This window comes from Chaetomium globosum, genomic scaffold (genome assembly GCF_000143365.1).
Source record: "Chaetomium globosum CBS 148.51 scaffold_4 genomic scaffold, whole genome shotgun sequence".
Taxonomy (NCBI): Eukaryota; Fungi; Ascomycota; class Sordariomycetes; order Sordariales; family Chaetomiaceae; genus Chaetomium; species Chaetomium globosum.
The window spans coordinates 727,449-747,885 of NT_165979.1; the positions used below are offsets into that span (position 1 = coordinate 727,449).

Consider the following 20,437-nt stretch of genomic DNA (forward strand, 5'->3'; position numbering starts at 1 on the left):
TTCATCGGTCAGCCTCACTAATTTCATTGGCGTCCGCGTCAAACGCCCTTCCTCACCTTCTCATCGAAACCCCTCATGTATAAGAAAGACTCAGAATGTCAGATAGCTCCGGAACTTCTCTTTCTCTCTTCATGGACTTCTCGAGGCCATTGAAGATTATTCTTGTCAATACATTTGGTTTTGCCGGTTCCCCCGGCAGCTGATTGTTCAAGCCCTGGAATCCCAGCCCTTGTAACACTACGATAATAAGCAACGAACAACAAATAAAGCAATAGAGACATTGTGTTGCACAACCCTGAGACAAGACGACTGACCAATGCCGATATAGAATCTAGACCCTACCCAAGTGACTCAAACAATCCACAACCACCGCCCGTTCACAACATACTACCCACCCTAGAACAGGCCCAGACTTCAATATAGCGCCCCGACAAACGTGACACAACAGCCACATGAGTGTGTACCACGCGCGCACCCGGTCCCCGACAATCCCAGCCGACCAGGATGCTCCCATCCCAACCCCCGCCACCCCAACCCACTCCAATAACTAGTGGACTAGGCTTGATTAGGTAGGTAGGCCGAACACGACGAACAAACAGAACCTCGCAGCAACACCAGGGTGAATCCCCCACATGCTGTGTGCACCCATACCACACCCGGGACGCGCACCACTGATGGGTTTAGCTTTCAACAAAAGCCATCTCGATCTGAAGGCGGCACAGGGCTTGTTCGACTTCTCGGACTTTCGACCCTGCATAGAGTCCAGATTTTTCTCTGTATGTACCGAAGACACTGACTCTAACTTTGGGCAGGGCCGGTAGGCTCTGAGCCAGCGCCCCTGGGAAACCCCCCATGGACGTAGGGTCCACAGTTTTGGGTCCACCTTTCCTGCTAGGGCTTTGTTCTGTATATTTATCCATTTATGTAACTACCAAAAGAATAAGCACACCAGCCGCCGGATTCCCTACCTGGGCTTCCATTGTAGAACAAGAGATACATGATGACCTCGTTCGCTTGCAATGCCGCTGGCTACGAAGTAGCCGGTGTACCTATCGTTGTAAAAAGCGCCTATATACACCTACATGTAGATACTGACCAGTTTCCAGGTAAATGTGTCATGCAGCTCGTGTTCGAAACAACGATTAGATTCCAAAGTAGACAGGGCCTTAAACAAACATATAACAATGTACCAGAGGAGTCCTGAGGGAATCCGGAGGGAGAGAGAGTACTTGGACAAAAGATTTGGCCCACGCATCGAATGGCGCTGTTGCGACTGCGATGCAAGCGGCTGGGACATTCTGACCGACAATAAGTTTGAGAATTTGACCCGTAAGAGACAACTGATAGATCGCAAAACCATGACAAGAGACAAGGAAATCGTCAGTGCATAGCCTGTACCGGGTGTTAGGACTAGGCTACTAGCAAAATTGAAACAGCTCTTAAGCGTGCAGTCTCCAACCCGCTACATTCCATGCGGCCATAAGATGTTTTGTTGTAGACTAGAGAATGCAGCTTCTCCCACGAAGCACATCACAGACGCAGATTGATGAGCGGTCTAGATCCTACCGGGGTCGGATCTCACCTGTGTTGCAAGGAGTGCCGATATGGCCGGAGAGAACGAGAGGTTCTTTGAACGGTGTATTGTGCTACGTTCAATCCTAACCGCTTGCAACCCCCTGACACCTCAACTCGGACACAGGATGGGTCCTTTGATAACCAGTAACTCTATACAGCTGGATTGTTTTGTTTGTGTCCATATTACGTGGTATGATGATAATTATATTGTTTGATGTGGTGTGATGCCAGTACCTACCTTAGTTACATGTAATATCTTGCAGACACAACTTGAAATAGGTACATCAAAGCGAAGGCGTTCGAGACACCAGAATAGAAGGCAGGGAGCCATTGGATAACAGACCCCACTTATTGAGGCTTCTCTCTAACATCGTATGTGCAAATTTAACAGCGAGTGGAATGCGCGGACGTGATAATTTTCCAGATCGATCACATTGCAATGGAAGCGAGGCGTGGTAAGCGCCTCGACATGATGTGGCTGGCGCGTGTGTGGGTGGGCAAACGCATGTAGCCAATTGAGACGCACGACGGCGCGTCATGAAGCCCAAACAGGCAGCGGCCGGTCCTGGGTCCCTTCGGGGCGGTTGATGACGGTTGATATTCCATGACCCGGGACCACTGGCGTCAACTGGCACTTTGCAGTCCTGGTAATCTGAGACCGAAACAGCTACCCGTCTCCCTCCATACAATAACCACAAGCATGTATGCACGATGCATCTACCCGACACCAGCAAGGATCCGACCACAACAGAGCAAGTCCCACAACCCAGCCCAGCCGGAACCTTGCCCTGCCTTGCCCAGCCCAGCCCAGCCCAGCCCAGCCCAGCCGCACCCGGCCCGGTCCGATCCGCTCCGCCTCCAACCCCCCGGTCCCTACCGACCGACCGGCAAGTTGCAAGTTGCAACCAGCAACCGGCTCGAGGGCACACCAAACCACGGACCAGAGCATGGTTACACACCTTTCCACCCATTACCCAGCCGCCAGGGAACCCGAACGCACCCCACGATCGGGCCCCCGCCGTTGCGCGTGGCGCGCGCACTAACACAGCCCCCGTCAGCCAGCCCGCCAGCCAGCCAGCCAGTCGGAAGCGAGTCCCCGGGGGGTCAGAACCTTAATTGAATACACTAGTTTATTCGTGGCTGGTTCCCAATGGGAGCTAGTGCGGTGGACTGGACACTAGTAGTGTATGTAGTGTAAGCCGGAGCGGGAGCGGGAACCACAAGCCGGGGGGGTGGGGAACCCCAGTTTTCATTTTTCTGTTGCGAGGTGGGGACTGGGGAGTATGTACTCACTCAATGGAGTGGCGGTCTAGGATTGTGAGCGGCTGGGGCGGGCCCTCCGGTCATTCCCTTCCCCCCTTTCCCTTTTCCTCTTTCCTTGCCACTCTGGGTATGTGTGGGGGTCGGATGGGAGGTGGTATGTATGTCAATACAGTTGGGGGATGGGAGAGGGGATATGAGAGATTTGCGGGGAGGATGGCTGTGTGGTGGTACAAAGAGCGGGGTTGTGTGCTTCTGTTCGGAGTGAGGGGTTAATACCGAATTTACAGTGACTCAAATGGCGACCGAGAATGAATGGGGATGAGCAACACAGAGGGAAGGAGGGTGTCCAGATTTTGGAGGACAGACTAACTTCCTGGGGAGCTTTGGTAGAGTTGGGGCTAGCTTGCGAGATGGAACTGTCGGTGCCAAAAGCCCTGCGAATAGGATGTTGACAGGAATAAAGGTAGTGTCCAGAAAACTAGAATTACTCGGTATTATCGGTCCGGTCCTGTTCAACCACAAACAAATACATATGCCATGATGCGTTAACCTGCGCCACCTCCCATGGCCGGAAGATTCAATGATGATGAGCTCGAGACTGTGTCCCCTCTCCCACGCCGGCACTGGCACTGTTCTAACGCCCTCTCAGCCTCTCTTAACCTTCTCGCCGTCTCCTTGTTTCTCTCTTTCAAGTCTCTGATGAACCCAACGGCCATCTCCACGATATCAAGTTTACTACTCGGCACCCCCGGTCTGACCACAAAGTCCGCGTCTTTCTGCGCCTGGGGCATGGTCTGGTCATCGCCGTCAGCCCCAGAGGGGAGCAACTTCTGTATCTCCCGTATCGCGATGGTCAATCTGTTGCGTCGTGTTTTCTCGGACAGTTTGTGGGCAATTCGTTTGGAGTCCACCTTGGACGAAGAGGAACTATCTCGGTAGGCAATTTCAATTTCGCCTCCACTGGCGGCTACTGGCTGATCGTGGTTGATTTGGGGAAAGAAGGCTGCCGCGGCATCCGAAGCGTCAAACCAGTCGGTGTTATAGTCGAAGTCCGGAATATAGGGTCTCTCTGGACGCGCGGCTGGGTGGTGGCTTGTTATCGAGCCTGATGATGCCTTTGCAGGTTTTGTCACGCGATGTGAGCTTCGCCGCCGGGGTTTCTGGGTGGAGGGCAGCGTCGGCATCGGTAGGCAAAACTCCTCGAGGCTGTCGTTGCGACTCTGGATCGAGTCGGAATCGTCGTCGACACTGAGTTCCGGGCGGGTTGATTGCCATAAGCGCCCATCGTGAGGCTGCTCACTGAATGAGGGCCATTCTCCTTGCAAAGGCGCAGTTGTCTGTGGAAAGTGGGCGGGGATGGCATTGTTGACGGGCAGCGCAGGATGAGAGGTTATCTGGCCCCGGATTTAGCGGACAAAACGACACGGGGATGCTTTGATGTGGGACTCACATGGCTGTCACGGGCAAGAGGCTGGTTTTCCCCAGGCCAATCCCTAGCGTAGAGCGTTGGGAGACTGGGCTCAAACACCTGCCGAGGCTGCCGTTTTGCGGCCGCTGGGCGATAGCGGTCGGGCTCGACACCCGAGGCCGGAGTCTTGTCATCGTCAAGGTGCCTCTCGGGAAACGAGCTCTCAGCCTCGAACTCAGGGCTGTAGGCCGGGCGGCCTGCAGCAGTGGATTGCATTTCCGATCTTATTGTAGCGATGTCACTCAATCCGATTCAAATGCCGCGTGGATCCGGAGGAATGGGTTACAGTGGTTGCCCGCTGACGCAAGAGCAGTGCATGCTTGCGTTCTCAAGTTCCCTGCGACTCGTGCATCAAATATGAGGAGGTGGTTGAGCACACCATCGTCGTGGGCCAGGAGACCATCATAAGCGCCAGGACCCGGAGTCCCCAACTCGGACAGCCTTGGGCACCCAGACTCGGGCCGTCTTAGTCCCGAGTACCCCCAACTTTGGCGGACGAGGCCGCTGCAAAAGCAGCGACTGAGACAGCCAAACGAAGCAATAGCCTGCGTTCGTCTGGAGTAAGTTGGGGGACAACGATGGATTCGCCACGTAAACAGCATGTAACACCCAGCAAGATGGGCTTGCGCGATAGGTCCGCCAAGCTGGGGTGCCTTTCGTGCAAATGGAGAGACAGCACGGCGGAGCTGCATTGCGTAAGAAGGCGTGATAACGCCACTGGTTAGCACAGGAAAGTTAGGTCACGAGCCAAATGACCCGGTCAGGAATGGCATTATTCCCGTGATGTTGAAAGTTAAAAGTGCTGTTTCAACGAGCTTCTCTCGTTCTCATCAATATTTTGTCCTTCGGCCCTCGGTTGGTGTACTCGTGTGTATGTCTGTTTTTGTGTGTGTGTGTGTGTGTGTGTGTGTGTGTAGGTGTGAGTTCACCGCGGGTTTTGCTGCGCGACTCTTCAGAGCCGCGGGCTGTTCAGCTGGCTACTCGACGGCGCGGTTGCTACTTGGTCCTTCTCAGGACGGCAGACAGAAACGACAGGTGGTCATCTAACAAGGGCTCAAACAATCGGCAACGCCGGTCGGGCTGAAGCCGTTCTGCTCCCTTGGCGCCGGGCACGCCAGAGATCGCGAAGCATCGGTGAAGGTCTTCCAAGCCGGCTTCTCGAAGCTGGGCTGACGGTTTCCCGGTATACCGCATGGCTCTCGGAGGTGTGCGCGACTAAACCCGGCCCAGATCTGGGCGAAGCCTTTGCTCATCAAATTGCCACGACACATGGCCGTCGGAAAACCCGCGCACGCATCGAGATCGGCAATCCCACGAGCTTCGCCATCGCACCAAACTGCCGGGTCTGATGGGAAATCTCGTCCTCCCCGAGAACGTGAGCCTGCCTCATCTCGAGTCAACGGAGACCCGGTGTTCAGCTGAATGTTTCAATCTCCACGCCGGAACCACGTTGCTGGGTTGCTGAACCTCGGGGGGTCCGAGGACGTGGAGGGACAAATTGCGGGCGGGTTGGGGTCGTCGCGTGCCGTCTGCAAAATCCTGGGAACGGTTGGTCGTCGAGGGATTGCGGTTGATCGCGCAAGAGAACCCCTGAAATGTCGTCATGCGAATGGGTGGGCAGCAGCTCCCTTTTTGTCTTCTTTAGGCGGAGGGCATGCTGCGGGCTACCCCCACGTTCTAACTAAAATCTGACCAAGGAGCCAAGATGGGGAAATGATGATAGGGTTGAGTGAAACCTGGAAAGCCACGGCGGGGAGCCTCGGGTGCTCATGCGTTTGGGAAACAAAGCAACACGGTACGGGCCAGGTGTGGAAGGAAGGAAGGAGGTTGAATTGGATGAGAAGCTCCGAAAATGGTGTGATTGAGGTGCTTCTAGCTCCTAGCCAATCATGTCTCAGGCGGAGCCGAATGAGTGGGCCCTTTTATATGGCACTTGCCAGAATTGGAAGTGACCGAAACAGCTCGACGGTGTGAGCCAGCCCAGCCCAGCCCAGCTCTCTCTTCGTTCCTGCCCAAGAATCGGACTTGTTGCCTACCACTTTTTGGCGCTTGTGCCGCATGAAGAGCGCGAGTTGATGCGGGTATGGCAAACCCAAACGTGGCTTTGCGCCATCATGCACCATCACAGGTCATCGACTCATCGTTTCTTTTGTCTGTCTGCCGAGTCTCGCCCAGAACGCCCACATCGCCCAGCAAAACGCCCCGAGGTGAACAAGCTTCCCAAGCTTCCCAAGCTTCCTGGGGTATTCTTGGTCCTCCTGGGCAAAAACCTCCCGTTCGCCACCCAGATGTGCAAATGCCTTGATTGGCGTCCGCTCGGCCTTCCCAGCCTCGCCTCGACATCGCCGCGGAGGTTGGACACAAAGGCAGCCAAGAGATCCCATATGCAAGCAACAATGGGGGTTTACGCAAGATGGCATCTTGGGGGTACTGTGTAAGGACTTTCCATTCTTTATTTCTCCCCGGCTTGCGAGGGTGGTCAATGGCGACCTTGACTGGGTTATGAGCTTAACTGCTCCCCGCCCATTTCTGCCCCATCTGCAGCCACCGTCGTTGTTGGGTCCCGGGGAAGGATAGGTATGTACCTTCTCGGCAAGATCCACAGCGGCTGGAACACTTTTTGCGCGATGTCTCTCTTGTCTGGCGAATTACAGTAATTCAATAACTTCTGGAACAAACCTGCTCAGAAACGTTCTTGCTCGCCACGCCTGGGCCCCCATCATCCGTTACACAACACCCGAGGACCTGCAAGGGAACCCATGCCCTCGAAAGCGGCCGTCCACACCACCTGCATAACCGCCCTACCCCAGTCCCGGTCTTCTCCGCGTGCTCGCAGACCCTCGCGTGGAGGGCGAGCGAGGGGTTTCCCCATTCCCGTGTGTCATCGCCGCCCGTCTGGTTGGGAAGATCAGCGATTGTATGTGACCATCCCGCGGCACCAACTAGCATGCACAAGACGCCTCCGAACGCGTGCTCGAACTCTCAGATCGAGACCTTGTTTGCCACCCCTGATAATCCGCCCTCTGCTTCGCTAGCCTGCCGTGTTAGCTCACACAATAAAGCTCAGCTGAGGGCAGGGGCCTCACCATCGCATTTGGGGGTCACCTAATCCAGCACGTGGAGCTACGTCTTCTTTTGCATTGATATAAGACCCAACCTGCGGATCATCCTTTCCTCCCGCTGCAACCTCAATCTCAACGCGTCCCGCACTGCAACAGCCGACCAACATGGCTCCGGATACCCGCACCGACCGCGTCAAGAGGTTCTTCGGGATCGACCCCGCCCTGGCTGTTGACGACTCGGCTTTCCACGCTGACGATTCCTACGTCGAGGAGGAACCGAGTGTCGCCGATGCCTTGCTCTACCTGTTCCCGACAATACCTGGAACCGTCGCATATCTCAAGGAGCTGTTCCCATTCGTCGGGTGGATCTTCCACTATAACCTAACATGGCTACTGGGTGATTTCATCGCCGGTGAGTGCAGAATCAATGCATGTCTTCTCGGCAGAGGCATAGCTAACAGCTATAGGCGTCACGGTGGGCTTCGTCGTCGTGCCGCAGGGTATGGCCTACGCCAAGCTCGCAAACTTGCCTCCCGAGTTTGGTCTTTACACGTCTTTCGTCGGTTTCATTCTGTACTGGGCCTTCGCGACGTCTAAGGACATTACCATTGGCGTGTGTTTACCCCTCGCCGCTGCGATCTGCTTCGCGCGCTAATCATTCCATAGGCGGTGGCTGTCATGTCCACCATTGTTGGGAATATCGTCATCAACGTGCAAAGTTCACACCCAGACCTCGCCGCCGAGACCATCGCCCGAAGTCTTGCCCTCATCTCCGGTATCGTCCTCTTGTTCTTGGGTTTGATCAGGTTCGGCTTCCTCGTCGAGTTTATCTCATTAGTCGCTATCGGCTCTTTCATGACGGGCTCAGCCATCAGCATCGCCTCGGGCCAGGTCCCCGGCCTATTGGGTATCTCCGATGTCAACACGCGCCAGCCAACCTACCTCGTCATTATCGACACCCTTAAGGGTTTGCCTAGGACTAAATTGGACGCTGCCATGGGGCTGTCTGCTTTGTTCGGCCTCTACTTTATCCGTTGGTTTTGTAATTACATGGGTAGGAAAAACCCCCGCCGCCAAAAGATGTGGTTTTTTCTCTCAACCCTACGCATGGCCTTTATCGTTATCCTTTATATCCTTGTCAGTTGGTTAGCCAACCGTACGGTCACCGACCCGAAAAAGGCCAAATTCAAGATCCTCGGACCAGTCCCGAGTGGTAAGTGGCATCTCCACCATTGCATAGTCATTCGCTGACCTGCTCTCATCTCAGGCTTCCAACACGTCGGTGCCCCTGAACTCAACATCGAAATTCTACAGGCTCTCGGCCCTGACATTCCGATGACCATCTTGGTTCTTCTGATTGAACATATATCCATCTCCAAGTCGTTTGGCCGCGTCAACAACTACATTATCAACCCCTCTCAAGAGCTTGTTGCTATCGGCTTCACCAACGTTTTTGGTCCCTTCCTCGGCGGATATCCCGCTACCGGGTCCTTCTCACGGACAGCTATCAAGTCGAAAGCCGGGGTCAGGACCCCTCTCGCCGGCATTTTTACCGCCATCATTGTCCTCTTGGCTCTATACGCATTGACATCCGTCTTCTTCTACATCCCATCTGCCGGGCTCTGCGCCATCATCATCCATGCGGTTGGCGACCTTATCTCTCCCCCAAGGGAAGTCTACCAGTACTGGCAAACCTCCCCACTCGAATTTGTCATCTTCTTCGCAGGTGTTTTCGTGTCCATTTTCACTTCAATTGAGAATGGTATCTACGTCACCGTCGGCGCATCGGCCGCCGTCTTACTCTTCCGCATCGCAAAAAGCCCCGGTCGGTTCCTCGGCAAGGTGAATGTGCAAACCGTCACGCGGGACAGCGTCCGGGGCGGTGCCGCTTATACTGGGGAGAGTGCTGTTGAGAGAGGCCACACCGCCTTCCTCGATATCAATCGAAATGACGTGTCGAACCCGGAAATTAACATGAAATCCCCTTACCCCGGAGTGTTCGTCTACCGTTTTGGTGAGGGCCTGAACTACATCAACTCTGCTCGGCACCTTGATCACCTCACCATCTATATCTTCAAGCATACGCGCCGCACCCAGCTTAACAAGTACGACAAAATTGGCGTAAGTCATTTCTGATCAGCTCACCGCGCGCCGTTGATCATGATCCCTAACAACACACAGGACCGCCCGTGGAACGACCCCGGCCCCCGTCGCGGACAAGCCACCGATACTGAAGAGATTGCCGCACGCCCCACCCTACGCGCCGTCATTCTCGATTTCACTGGCGTCAACGCCCTCGACGTGACCGCAGCCCAGGCGCTCATCGACCTACGTAACCAGTTCAACCGCTACGCCGCCCCAGACCATGTCGAGTGGCATTTTGCGGGTGTCTCCAACCGCTGGACCAAGCGCGCGCTCGTCGCGAGCGGGTTCGGCACCGACAGCAGGCGCAACCGTGTCATTGTCGGTTCCGCGCCCTCAAGTGACGACAAGAGTGAACTGGAGCCGCTGATTGGTGCTGCCGAAACTGGTGGTGACTGGTCGAGAGCCGGTGGGAGCCTAAAGGGGGCTGAGACCAGCTCCAAGGCGAGAGAAGTCGACATCGAGGCTGCTGGCGCCGATGCCGAGGTGTCTCGTGTTTCGTCGAAGAATGTTGGTGGGAGGAGGCTGGTGCCGATCTATGGGGTGAACAGGCCATTTTTCCACATCGATATCGAGACAGCGGTAGCGAGCACGGTTCAAAACCTGCAGGGGAGGGGGTCGGAGTGGAGCGGGCGGGAATAGAAGGGGATAGACGTGGTTTTGGTTATGTGTGTTTGGGTTCTTTTTTGGGCGACGAGTGATCTTTTTGGCTATCAAGCGGTACCCGACGCCGGCTTGTTGGTTTTGGAATAACTGATATTTCTTCGCAATACAAGGTTGACGGGCGCAACGGCACCTGTTCTTGGGCACATCACCCTCGGTCGTTGCATCCTGGCTCCCAAAAAGTACCCATGTGCATGAACCCCACCACTGCTCTGTGCTGTGCATTTCTCCAGATCTCGTGTAACTGTGGGCAGCACAGCAGCCAATCGTGATCTAAAAGCACCCACCCAGCATGGGCGAAAGCCACCAAGTGGGGCCGGATCGGTCGCCGGGTCCCAAATCGACATCGACGCCAAGCCGGCCGAAAGAGCCGCAAAAGTGGGTTCGACTTCCGACGACACTCCGTCTCAGCCAACCGCACTGGTGACCTGTTCTGAGAAAACAAGACAGCAAGCCTGGTCATAAACACATATCATTGCATACACTCATACAAAAGCGAGCTCTACGCCATCATATCAAGAAGACAGGACATACATACAAATAGGGCCACCCAGCCAGCCAGGACATTATTAGTAGTACACCACAGACCCAGCCCAACCCGCGAACGGACCTCCCATCCATCCACCTACCCACACAGCAAGTAGTCAGTCAGTCAGCCAACCCCCCCCAAACCCCAAACCCCTAAAACCCCCGCAGAAACTCCTCTAACGAAACCGGCTTCCGCACCGCATTGTTCATGCCCTCGTGATACGTCACCCACACCATCCCCCCGCCACCACCCACCGCCTCTTCCCCCCTTCCCCCACCCTTCCTCTTCCTCGCCTTGCCATCCTCCGCCGCGCCGGTTGCTAGTAGCGGGCGCTCGGCAATGACACGCCCAAAAAAGTCGCGCCTCACCGCCGCCCCCGCCGTCGTGTTCTTGTTCGGGTTCAGGTGCTCGTCTGGCCGGCGGTTCTGCTGCAGGGGGGTGAGGAAAGGATTGGCGGTGGATGTGTTGTTGCGTGGTTGTGGTGGTGGTTGATGCGGGTCCCCGCCGCCGGTCTTGAGGCGGGCCTGGCGCGCTTCGCTGTCCCGTTGGGCAAGGGTCTTGTACAGCTCCTGGTCGAGCACCTGGCGCACTGCGTAGCGGGTGGGTGCGTGGGAGGCGAGGAGGTAGGCGGTGGCGGTCTCGAAGGTGGCGAGCGCATCGAGGTCCCTACGCGGCTGGGGTTAGCATTTTGTTTTGGTTTGTTAAGGGGGTGCTTAGGGGAAGCGTGGGGATGTGGTTTGACGTACGGTTCCATCCGGTACACCCACTGGGTCCGCGTCGCCGGGCCAGCGGCCGCGTCCGGCTCGATCTTGCCCTTGTGCAGTGCGATGCCCACCTCGGCCAGTACCTGTGCGGCACGCTTGACCATGGCCTTTTCCGCTTCCCTCCGCACCGACGCGACCGCGCCAGACTTGTCGTTGCTTCCGCCCACCATGACGGGGTTCACGTCGGGCGAGACTAGGCGGATGAGGTAGGGGAGGAAGTCGGTCGCGATGTGCTCGGGGCTGCGGAACGCACGCGTCAAGGTTGGTGGCAGCTGGGCGTGGATCCCCTGTAGCACGGCGCGGTTAATCTTTTCGGCCTCGTACGCGGCATAGTCCGCCCGCGGGCCCGAGAACGGAAGGGGTGGTTCGTTGCCTTCGCTGTCATCAGCCGCCTCGCCCCACTTCCCGCCGTAGCCGGACGTTGTCTGAGGCTGGTGCCGCCGTGGCGAAGCGAAGAGGTGGTGGCAGGCCAGGATGGGTTGGCTGATGTATGGTGCAAGCTCCCATTCCTGGCTGGAAAATATGCGGGAGGAGCAAGTGTCGTGGAAATGCAACCACTCGTAAGCAAGGTCTGGCTTGGTTAAGAAGGAGTCATCATTGAAGTCGCGGTTCGGGTATTCGAGGAAGATCTCGGTCATGATGCGGTCGACTTCGCCCGACGTCTCGATCATCTCACGGAGGCGGGTCATGGCGTACTTTTTTTGTTGTTCGGCGAATCCGAGTTGGGCCTGAGGTTGCTCGTGGCGAGTGACTTTGGTGGTTTGCTGGGCCGGCGCGGACTGTTTTGGGAAGCCCGCGCCTTCTTGGAAAATACGAGTGACGATCTCTTTGGTACCGCCGCGTCCGAGGCCTCGGGCACCACCCCCGCCGTGGGCGAGGTCGTGGATGATATGGCGGTCCAGCCACTGTCGAGTGAGCGTATGGGTGGTCTCTGGGTAAGTCGCCCTCAGCCGACCGGCGACCCATTCTCCTACCACCATGACACCTCGAAGATCGCCCTCTGCATTGCCCTCCGCCCCACGTTTGGCATCGATGCCGCTAGTCATGCCCCATGCGGCCTCGCACAACTTTCGCGCAGCGTCCTTCTCACAAGGGATACCCTCCTTCTCGAAAATGGTCTTCAACCGGGTAACCACCGCCTCGACGGTCGGCTTCCCGACATGGATGACCTCTGCCAGGCCAGACTGCCGCAGTGGGCGCAACGAGGGATGGTAGACGTCATTACAGATGAGCACCAGCGGCCTCATCTGTCTGAAGTCATCCCCCTTCTTCTTCCTGCGCCCCGCCCCCGCCGTCGCTGCACCTCCCGTGCTGTTCTTCTGATCCAGCAGCACGAGGTCGATCAGCGCCTTGACGAATCCACCCTCCCCCGACCCCCCGGACCCGCCGACCACGCCATCGACCTCGTCCACAACCACACACACCGGGCGAGCGACCTTGGGTTGCTTCCCCGGCTCCGGCTTCTTGTGCTCCACCGTCTTGACACTCTCGGTGCCTAGGCTGGTCCGGATCCGGCCCCGGACCACATCCTTGCTCCGCTCGTCACTGGCGTTGATTTCCATGACCTCGTACCCGGCCTGACGTGCGCAGACATGCGCCAGGGTAGTCTTTCCAAGACCGGGCGGCCCGTGCAGCATCAGGATTTTGCGATGGGGTTTCTCTTCCTCAGGCGGCTGCCCCTGCTGGCCCGACTGGCCCTGTTGTTGCTGCGGCCCGCTGTGGAGGCGCCTGATGACGGATTTGTTCTTGTTGACCGCTTGGGGGAACACGATGGGGTCCCAGCGCTTCAGCCAGCGGAGCACTTGGCGGTTGGTTAAGTCGTCTCCGCAGAGGTCCATGAAGGTGCGGGCGCGGTATTTTTCGGTCCAAAGCATGGCGGGCTTGGACTTCTTGGGGTCTGTGTGTTGTGCCTCTACAGAGCGAAGCGGCTTGTCTGGGTTGGTGGGCGGTGTTATGGACGCCGCTGAAAACTCGGGCTTGCTCGCTCGGGTAAGTTCCTTGCTCGCGCTGTCGATGAGTTCGTGTATGGCGATGCCGTAGTAGCTCTTGTGTGCGCGGCCATCTTTGGTCCTAGAGCGCGCTGCTACTATGCTTGCGTAGGGGACTGCGGCGGTGGGCTTGCGTTCTCGGATAGGGATCGTTTGGCCGGAACATGTCGAGATTTGGTACAAAGCTGGGCGCGGGTCTTTGCTGGTGAATGCTGCCAGTGTCGGCAATCCCTGGTTTCCAAAGAGACGTTCGTAGCGTTCTGCTTCTCCCCCACAGTCGTCCTGCAGCTGGCTGTCGGATGAGGTTGAGGCGACGGGCTGGGCGGCCGGCAGGGTCTCGTTCAGGTCTCCCCTGGGTTGTAATTCGGCATCTGCGTGGGGGTGTTGTGCGTTTTGAGTATTTTGTGTGTCCTGGGCATCTCGTTGTAGCATGCGCCGCTTTGGTGACGGTTGGTCAGAAAAGGCCTCGTCGTCAGATTCGTCGTCGGCAAGGAAGCCGCCGAGGACGCGAGGTTTTAAAGCTTTCGGCGCGTTGGTAGGTCGTGGCCTCTTCGCTGTGACGGGGGAGGAGCTGTCAGGAAAGGTAATGGGGGATGATTGTGCAAGCATTGTGATCTAACCCAATGCTGTGTGTCATTAATCGGTCAAGTGGTATTCATAGAAACAAAACAAAAAGACAAGAAGTTGTTGGTGTTGTCGTTGTTGAAAAGGAGACGCGTGCTTTGGGCGGGACCGCGTTAGTGGGCCGGCTGGAAAAGTGTGGTGGGGCAGGGCGCATTGACCCCGCCGAAACACCATCCTTAAAAAAATACGACCTAAAGTAACTAGTCCTCCGAACATCAGAATTGCTCCGTGCCTCTGCCAAGGCCCCCTCCCCACACCGCTGGGACGATCGAGGCCTGTCTCAACTGTCGGTCTCTGGTGCTACGGTATGGTGCCGGGAGAGGGCCCAAGTATGGATGGGTCGGAGTTTTGACGTTGATCTCACTGTGTTGACTACCCCAAAAGCAGCACCCGGAGCATGCCGAGCGCTGCAGCTGGTGTAGGCTAATATGGCAGAGTTAACATAAGATATTGCCAAGTAATCTCGACGAGCATGGGGACGCTGCCATTGGGCGGTCGACGTTCAGACTGGGATACCTAGGTATTTATAGACACCGATTAGAATGTCCAAGATGGCCAGGTCCATGAAGACCAGGAAAAGCCATCATTATTTTAACAAGTCTCCTTTCCCTGGGATTAAGGGCTCTTTCCCTTTTTCTTCCACCCAGCCAAGTTGCAATTACTCCCGTTCTTCCCGCTCAGCATGCATCACACGACACTCCTCTCCGTGATAGGATTCTTCATCGGCATCCGAGCGGGTGTTGCGGGCCACGTTGACTCCCCACCATCACAGGTCGGTCAAGCCTGCGGTCAAACACTCGGAGACTGCGCCGGAAACCTAACCTGCATTCCCCTTTCGACGGACTGCACCCGGTGGGTCAACAGTTGGGATGAAGGATGCCCGGGCACCTGCCAGGACATAGACATCTCCAAGCAACAAATCTACACGCTCTGTGGGGGCTGGTCGTTGATGGATGACTGCAACGAGCGCATCGAGAGCTGCATTGCCGATCCGAGAACTGCCGACTTGTGCGGGCCTTCGTGCGACGGACCTGGCATTTGTTGGCCGTTTGCTGAGATATGCGGAGGGGAGGAAAAGTTAAAGTGCCCGGAGGGGAAGGCCTGTTTTAACGACCTGGTCTGTCTTCCGCTAAGGTTTGGGTCTGACTACTACGAAAAGACATCGCTAGAGGAGATCCATAGGACGGATCAGGATGGGTGGCAAGGGGACAAGTGACAGACAGCATGCTCGACTATGTTAGGTAGGGCTCAAGTCAGGGGTTGGAAGAGCTGGGAGGAGTCGGGGACTAGAAAGTTGATGGCAGGCGAGGCGCTGTAGCAGCTGCGTCTCGACGCCAGGATAATGAAGGCAACGCTATTGAGCTTTCCTCATCAATCTCATGTTTGCGTTTCCTTTGCGCGTTTTCTTTCCGGATGCGACGTGTTCTTGTGTTGGTGAGGGTTTTGGGCGCCACACCAGCGCTAATTAAAATTAACGAGAGGAGCTATTTGTTCGGGTGGGAACTCGGGCCAGGCAGCTCCAGGCACACAATAGGCATCCACGAGGGCTCGAACGCGGCCCACGAGCTGCGCGTTCCCAACTCGCGTTAGCTCCGCCGCTGACACAAGGTCCTAGCAGGAACACAACCCGAGATGCATCAACCATACCAGGTTACCGGGGATGGAACGAGGAGACTTGGGAAAGTATATATAGTGTACAATGCAACTCGCAATCCCATCCCAAGACTTCTCTTTTCTCTCCAGCCTCTCGTTCAATGCCAAGTTCCTTGTTTGATCAGGGTTGCCTCGAACCCGAACGCGCGTTCTTTCCTAGTCGCTCCGTTGATCAAGTCATACCCACCATGGTTTCCTCAGAGTAACGGAATTATCTACTGGGTCTCCATTCACACTCGTTCATCCGACTCTACAACATTATCTTTTCAGCAACACCACGAGAAAACAAGAAAGAAGACGAAAAACAACAACAAAATGACCACCACCAAAACGCCCCCCTCACCCGCAGCCGCCGCTCTCAACGACACCTCCATTCTCCCACGCCGAATCGCGTCCATCGCGCTCGTCGTCCTGCTCTACACGGCCGCGACGCCCTTCGCGCCCGTGTCGTGGCTAACGGGCCCCGTCAGCCTGTCCGGAACCTACTTTCTGGACCGGCTGGTAGCTGGCCTCGTTCTCTTCTGCGCCTTCTATTTCCAGTGGGCAATCGCGTCGCTGCGTGCCGCCGTTGTTGTGTCGCTGCCGACAGGGGGCAGCACTGCGCGCGTGCTACGGAACGGCCGCCTCGAGCATGACCCTGCCTCCGCCGGCAGCGTGCCGCTGTGGGTGTGGCGCACCGCCGACTACTGGCACTTTGCACTCGCCGAGGTGGCCGTGCTGCTAGTGGCTGAGTTTGGCGGCAGCGAGACCATGCGGCGGCTGTTAGTGTTGGGGGTGATTCTGTTCTTGTGGGTTGTGGGTTGGGCCGCCACGCCGGCGAGCTTGAAGAGGTGGGCGTGGGAGCATATCAAGGTGTATTTGTTTGTATTGGTGCTGGATGAGTTGCGCAATATTGGCTACGGCGCGCTGCAAGGTATGGCGGGTGGCGGTCAGAGGAGGAGGCGTGGGCGGTGGTGATGGCGGGGACTGAGTATATACATGGTTGAGTGGTTGCCGGAGTTGTGTCTTGGTTTTAGATCTTGGGTTTCTTGGGTTCAACAATCTTCTTAGCTGGCTGGTCACAGAATGACGGACTCTTGACCAACTGTAGATACTTATGGATATTTTCAACCTCACAATCGATAACGCGAAATGCTGCCTTTATGTGTCAACAAACCCTGGACCGAGGGCATAACCCATGGGGCAACTGCCACGGCAGTGCATCACAGTTCCCAAACGACTGTCCTTGTCTTCTTCCGTCAGACCCCATGTTCGATTCCTCCTTGAGTCCTTGGTACAAAACTCCATACATGTTTTCCGCACTCCTTTTTATATTCCCTATTTAACTTGAATACATGTTGAGTTTTGAGCAATGCTGATTACCTACTTATCATCTATAAACTCGGGGGATTCAAGTGTCATTCAGGTGTGGTTGGTCACGTAACCTTTTCTGTGAGTTCTTTCCCGGTGGACACGCACACACGCCCTGTCACTCCAGGCCGCTTTCTGGACTGCCCAGATCGTTGCGAATTGAACCGTTTGATATGTCGCGGGAGCCGGCATGACATCGTTACGGGCCCAAAAAAATGGGTTCCAGGGGACAGGGGGGGGGTAAACGGCAGTTTATCTCGGGCCATCAGTTTCTCACGTTAATCGCCAAAGTACCTTGGGTACCGAAGAGACTAAGGTAGGTACCTAAGGTACCTAGGCCTGAGCTAGACGGGCCTCGCCCTCGGTGCCAACATTCATGATCAAGGCGAAAGCAGCGCAACTCTCACTATGAAGTTCTTCTTCTCATGAACATACTTGAGCTAGAAAGCAATGGATAACATGGCAATCTCTAAAAGCGATGCCGCTAGTACCTGAAGCTGCCGTCGTGGACCCGTGGGCCGCGGCCGTCTGTGCAAGATGCTGCAAGTTTGGATATATTATTATTCATACTCCGCTATGCCCTAGGGCGTGCCGGACCCTCAGCTATTTAGTGTACAGGAAAACCGTGCCCTTCCCGGGCCGGGTAAAAAACCCATATCCAACAATCAAGGAACGATGCGTTCTGGTGAGTCTGCGTATACAAAGAGAGGAGGCCTCCTGGCCTCCGAACGGGGGCGCTTCAGGCCGCCGCTTCCAGCTCGAGCCTCCTGGCTAAGTTGTACATCGGCAGCTTCCCCGAGTCCATCAGCCAGTCGAGAACTCTCCTCGCGAGCCGTGCAGTCGTGGGATTGATGCCGTGTAGAACAGAGTAAAAGTCCCGTCGTGTCCGAATTCCAGTTCTCTCCCATCTTCGAGTCACCGGTGGGGCCAAACACCACACTACCAGGTGTTCGGCAGTCTCTCGTCCCTCGCCACACTCGCAGGCAGGAGTCAGAACCTCCGGGACTCCCCGTGTAAACAAGAAGTCCCGTAAGCCTATTGCTCCCGTCCGGATTTGAATCAGCAGTGAGCTCTTCGCCTTGCTGAGACCGTCGTGCCTCCTTAGGGTTTCGTTCCGGAATAGCGTCTCCTGCTGATGGTCAAAGTCGTCCGCCGGCCTGGTGATTGCCCTGACGTCCCGTTCCTTTAACCACCTCGCTTTCCAAGCCTCTTCTACTACCCTGTTCGTGTCAACGGTTCCCCCCGTCCAGCGCATGACCGTGTCCGCGGCTCTCTCCACCGCCGTAGGCCCTTGAGGTCCCAAGGTTCGCGGTCGGCCCCTGTTGCCCCTCCTCGAGCTAAGCCTCTGCTGTATCTTGCAGCAGGCGGTGAGGACAACGCTCGCCGCCGTCTTCTTGCCGCCTTGACCGTCGTCCAGATCGGGTCGTTGGAGTCGGTTTTCGAAATCGGCAAGCCGTTTGTTTAGGTACAAGTCCAATGGTGGGACCCACGTCTCTGTCTCGAGGTTACAGATTGGGGTAGACTTAAAGGCTCCCGCCACGATCCGCAAGCTCTTGTTCTGGGCCTTCCCGAGGGCCTTAGTGATGCCTTTCTTTACCGGCTCGCCTCCCACATCCGTGGGGATGTGAAACGATGATGCGCCATAGGCCAGCGCCGACCGGATGCACTTTGTGTACACTTCTCGCGCTTTGGCTAGCCCCATTCCCCATGTCTTTGCCACGATCCTCGACAGGGCATAGCTCTGGGTCCTCAGCTTCTTCTCCACCGCCACCAGGTGGGCCTTCCAGTTGAGTTTCCAGTCCAACCAGACTCCCAGGAACCTGGCAGACCCTTCTGGTTTAACGGGGCTGGTGCCTCCCCCTGGGTTGGCAAGGTTTACTTGTTCGGTCCACTGCCGTCGAGGATGCAAATATAGGTTCCACGCCACCAAACATATACGTGCTGACCTAGGTGGCGCTCAGACTGCGGTACCTTTTACTCGATGTACCGGATGCCATCTTCAACGCTTTCCATAGATGGCACTAGCAAGATATAGCTGACATAACTAAAATACCATAATACAATATCATACTCTTACTATAAGACCCTAATTAGCTTCCTGTGACGGCGCCTGCCGTCGGAGTGCACGTGCCACCTGCTCTTGCATTTAGCCTCGGTATCGCGAGAGCTCTTCCAGCCTCTCCTCCTTTCTCCCATCTTACGATTAGCAGAATTGAGTCGGCACTTGCAGTGCCCCTGTGCCTCGCCTTGATGCCACTTGTCTCTCACACCTCCTAAAGTAATATTAAGTAATAGAATAGTACCTATAAATATCTGTGTATTATATCTTCAAAGAAAAGAGTAACTAACTAGGTACGTTAGTTAGTCAAGTTTACTATTAAAGTAGTGATACACCGGAAAACCATACACACCACCAACGCTTGGGCCACGCGCCGCACACGTTGTCATGTCCATGTCACACGAGGGAGAAGATGGCTCAGAAAGAGTAAACTTCTACTGAAAATCCTACCATTACGGCCTCATAACGCCTACGCGTTTGGCCCTCTGGCCACAGGGCCGCGGTTCGGAGACCCGAGTTGAAAGGTCACTTCTGCAAGTGTGGAAAAGAAAAGTAAGAATTGTCTGCTCCCCTCAACTCAAGGAGGGTCCGATCCCCTAAGGCCCTGACTAAATATAAAGGCGCCGTAGCGCGAAGAACGGAAAAGCGAAACATCAAGACCTACTCACCCTCTGGACGGACGTGCTAGAAACCGTCTCCCCAGTTCACTATCTAGCTACTGGAGTAGGTTTTACCATAAATAAAACCCAACCCTATAAAACTCATTTGGCTACGTTTTGCTAAAAAAATGGGCTCTTCCCGCGCCTCGACACTCTGTGGCTGGCGCGTGTGTGCGAAAACGCATGCGGTCACTTGATACCAGCACAACAACGCGCCGTGAAGCCCAGAACAGGGGGCAGCCGGTTCTCTCCCCCGTGGCCCCCCTGGGGCGCCGGTTGATGACGGTTGACATTCCGGGGCCCACTGGCACTTTGCAGGCCGGTCATCTGAGGACCGAAGCAGCTACCCGTCTCCCTCCACTCGGCTGCGTCAAACGGCCGGGATGCCCTCTCCCCACGAGAACACAACATCAACAGCCAAGGCTTAACCGGTCGCGTCAGGCATTCTCTCACCGGCAAGACATGGCGGCATCATTAGGTAGCAGCCTGCCAAAGCAGACGGTAAAACAGAACGGCAGATACATCGTGCAAGCGCGAGAACAATTCTCACCGTGAATTAGGCCAGAGACCGGCGAGTATGGGCATCTGTTGGTCAAGGGATCAAGTACAGACTCGATAGGTACCTACCCAGCTCAACC

At 56.0% G+C, this 20,437-nt stretch overlaps 6 protein-coding genes across 6 annotated transcripts; 3 read left to right on the forward strand and 3 right to left on the reverse strand.

The window, feature by feature from the left end:
• Window positions 1-3,383: 3,383 nt before the first annotated feature.
• CHGG_03940 (uncharacterized protein) lies at window positions 3,384-4,998 on the reverse strand (the record flags this gene model as incomplete). Its single annotated transcript, XM_001223153.1, has 3 exons — window positions 3,384-4,232; window positions 4,289-4,503; window positions 4,593-4,998. The coding sequence occupies 3 exons, from the start codon at window positions 4,996-4,998 to the stop codon at window positions 3,384-3,386; spliced, it is 1,470 nt and encodes a 489-aa protein (XP_001223154.1).
• A 2,535-nt stretch (window positions 4,999-7,533) lies between these two features.
• Window positions 7,534-10,152, forward strand: CHGG_03941 (uncharacterized protein; the record flags this gene model as incomplete). Its single annotated transcript, XM_001223154.1, has 5 exons — window positions 7,534-7,780; window positions 7,836-7,981; window positions 8,035-8,581; window positions 8,636-9,489; window positions 9,550-10,152. The coding sequence occupies 5 exons, from the start codon at window positions 7,534-7,536 to the stop codon at window positions 10,150-10,152; spliced, it is 2,397 nt and encodes a 798-aa protein (XP_001223155.1).
• Window positions 10,153-10,854: 702 nt separating this feature from the next.
• On the reverse strand, window positions 10,855-14,063 carry CHGG_03942 (uncharacterized protein; the record flags this gene model as incomplete). The annotated part of the gene is made up of 2 exons (XM_001223155.1): window positions 10,855-11,368; window positions 11,449-14,063. 2 exons carry the CDS (start codon window positions 14,061-14,063, stop codon window positions 10,855-10,857), a joined length of 3,129 nt encoding a protein of 1,042 aa, XP_001223156.1.
• Window positions 14,064-14,760: 697 nt separating this feature from the next.
• Window positions 14,761-15,294, forward strand: CHGG_03943 (uncharacterized protein; the record flags this gene model as incomplete). The annotated part of the gene is made up of 1 exon (XM_001223156.1): window positions 14,761-15,294. One exon carries the CDS (start codon window positions 14,761-14,763, stop codon window positions 15,292-15,294), a length of 534 nt encoding a protein of 177 aa, XP_001223157.1.
• A 752-nt stretch (window positions 15,295-16,046) lies between these two features.
• CHGG_03944 (uncharacterized protein) lies at window positions 16,047-16,688 on the forward strand (the record flags this gene model as incomplete). Its single annotated transcript, XM_001223157.1, has 1 exon — window positions 16,047-16,688. The coding sequence occupies one exon, from the start codon at window positions 16,047-16,049 to the stop codon at window positions 16,686-16,688; it is 642 nt and encodes a 213-aa protein (XP_001223158.1).
• A 1,132-nt stretch (window positions 16,689-17,820) lies between these two features.
• CHGG_03945 (uncharacterized protein) lies at window positions 17,821-19,535 on the reverse strand (the record flags this gene model as incomplete). The annotated part of the gene is made up of 3 exons (XM_001223158.1): window positions 17,821-18,941; window positions 19,283-19,354; window positions 19,493-19,535. 3 exons carry the CDS (start codon window positions 19,533-19,535, stop codon window positions 17,821-17,823), a joined length of 1,236 nt encoding a protein of 411 aa, XP_001223159.1.
• Between the last annotated feature and the right edge of the window lie 902 nt (window positions 19,536-20,437).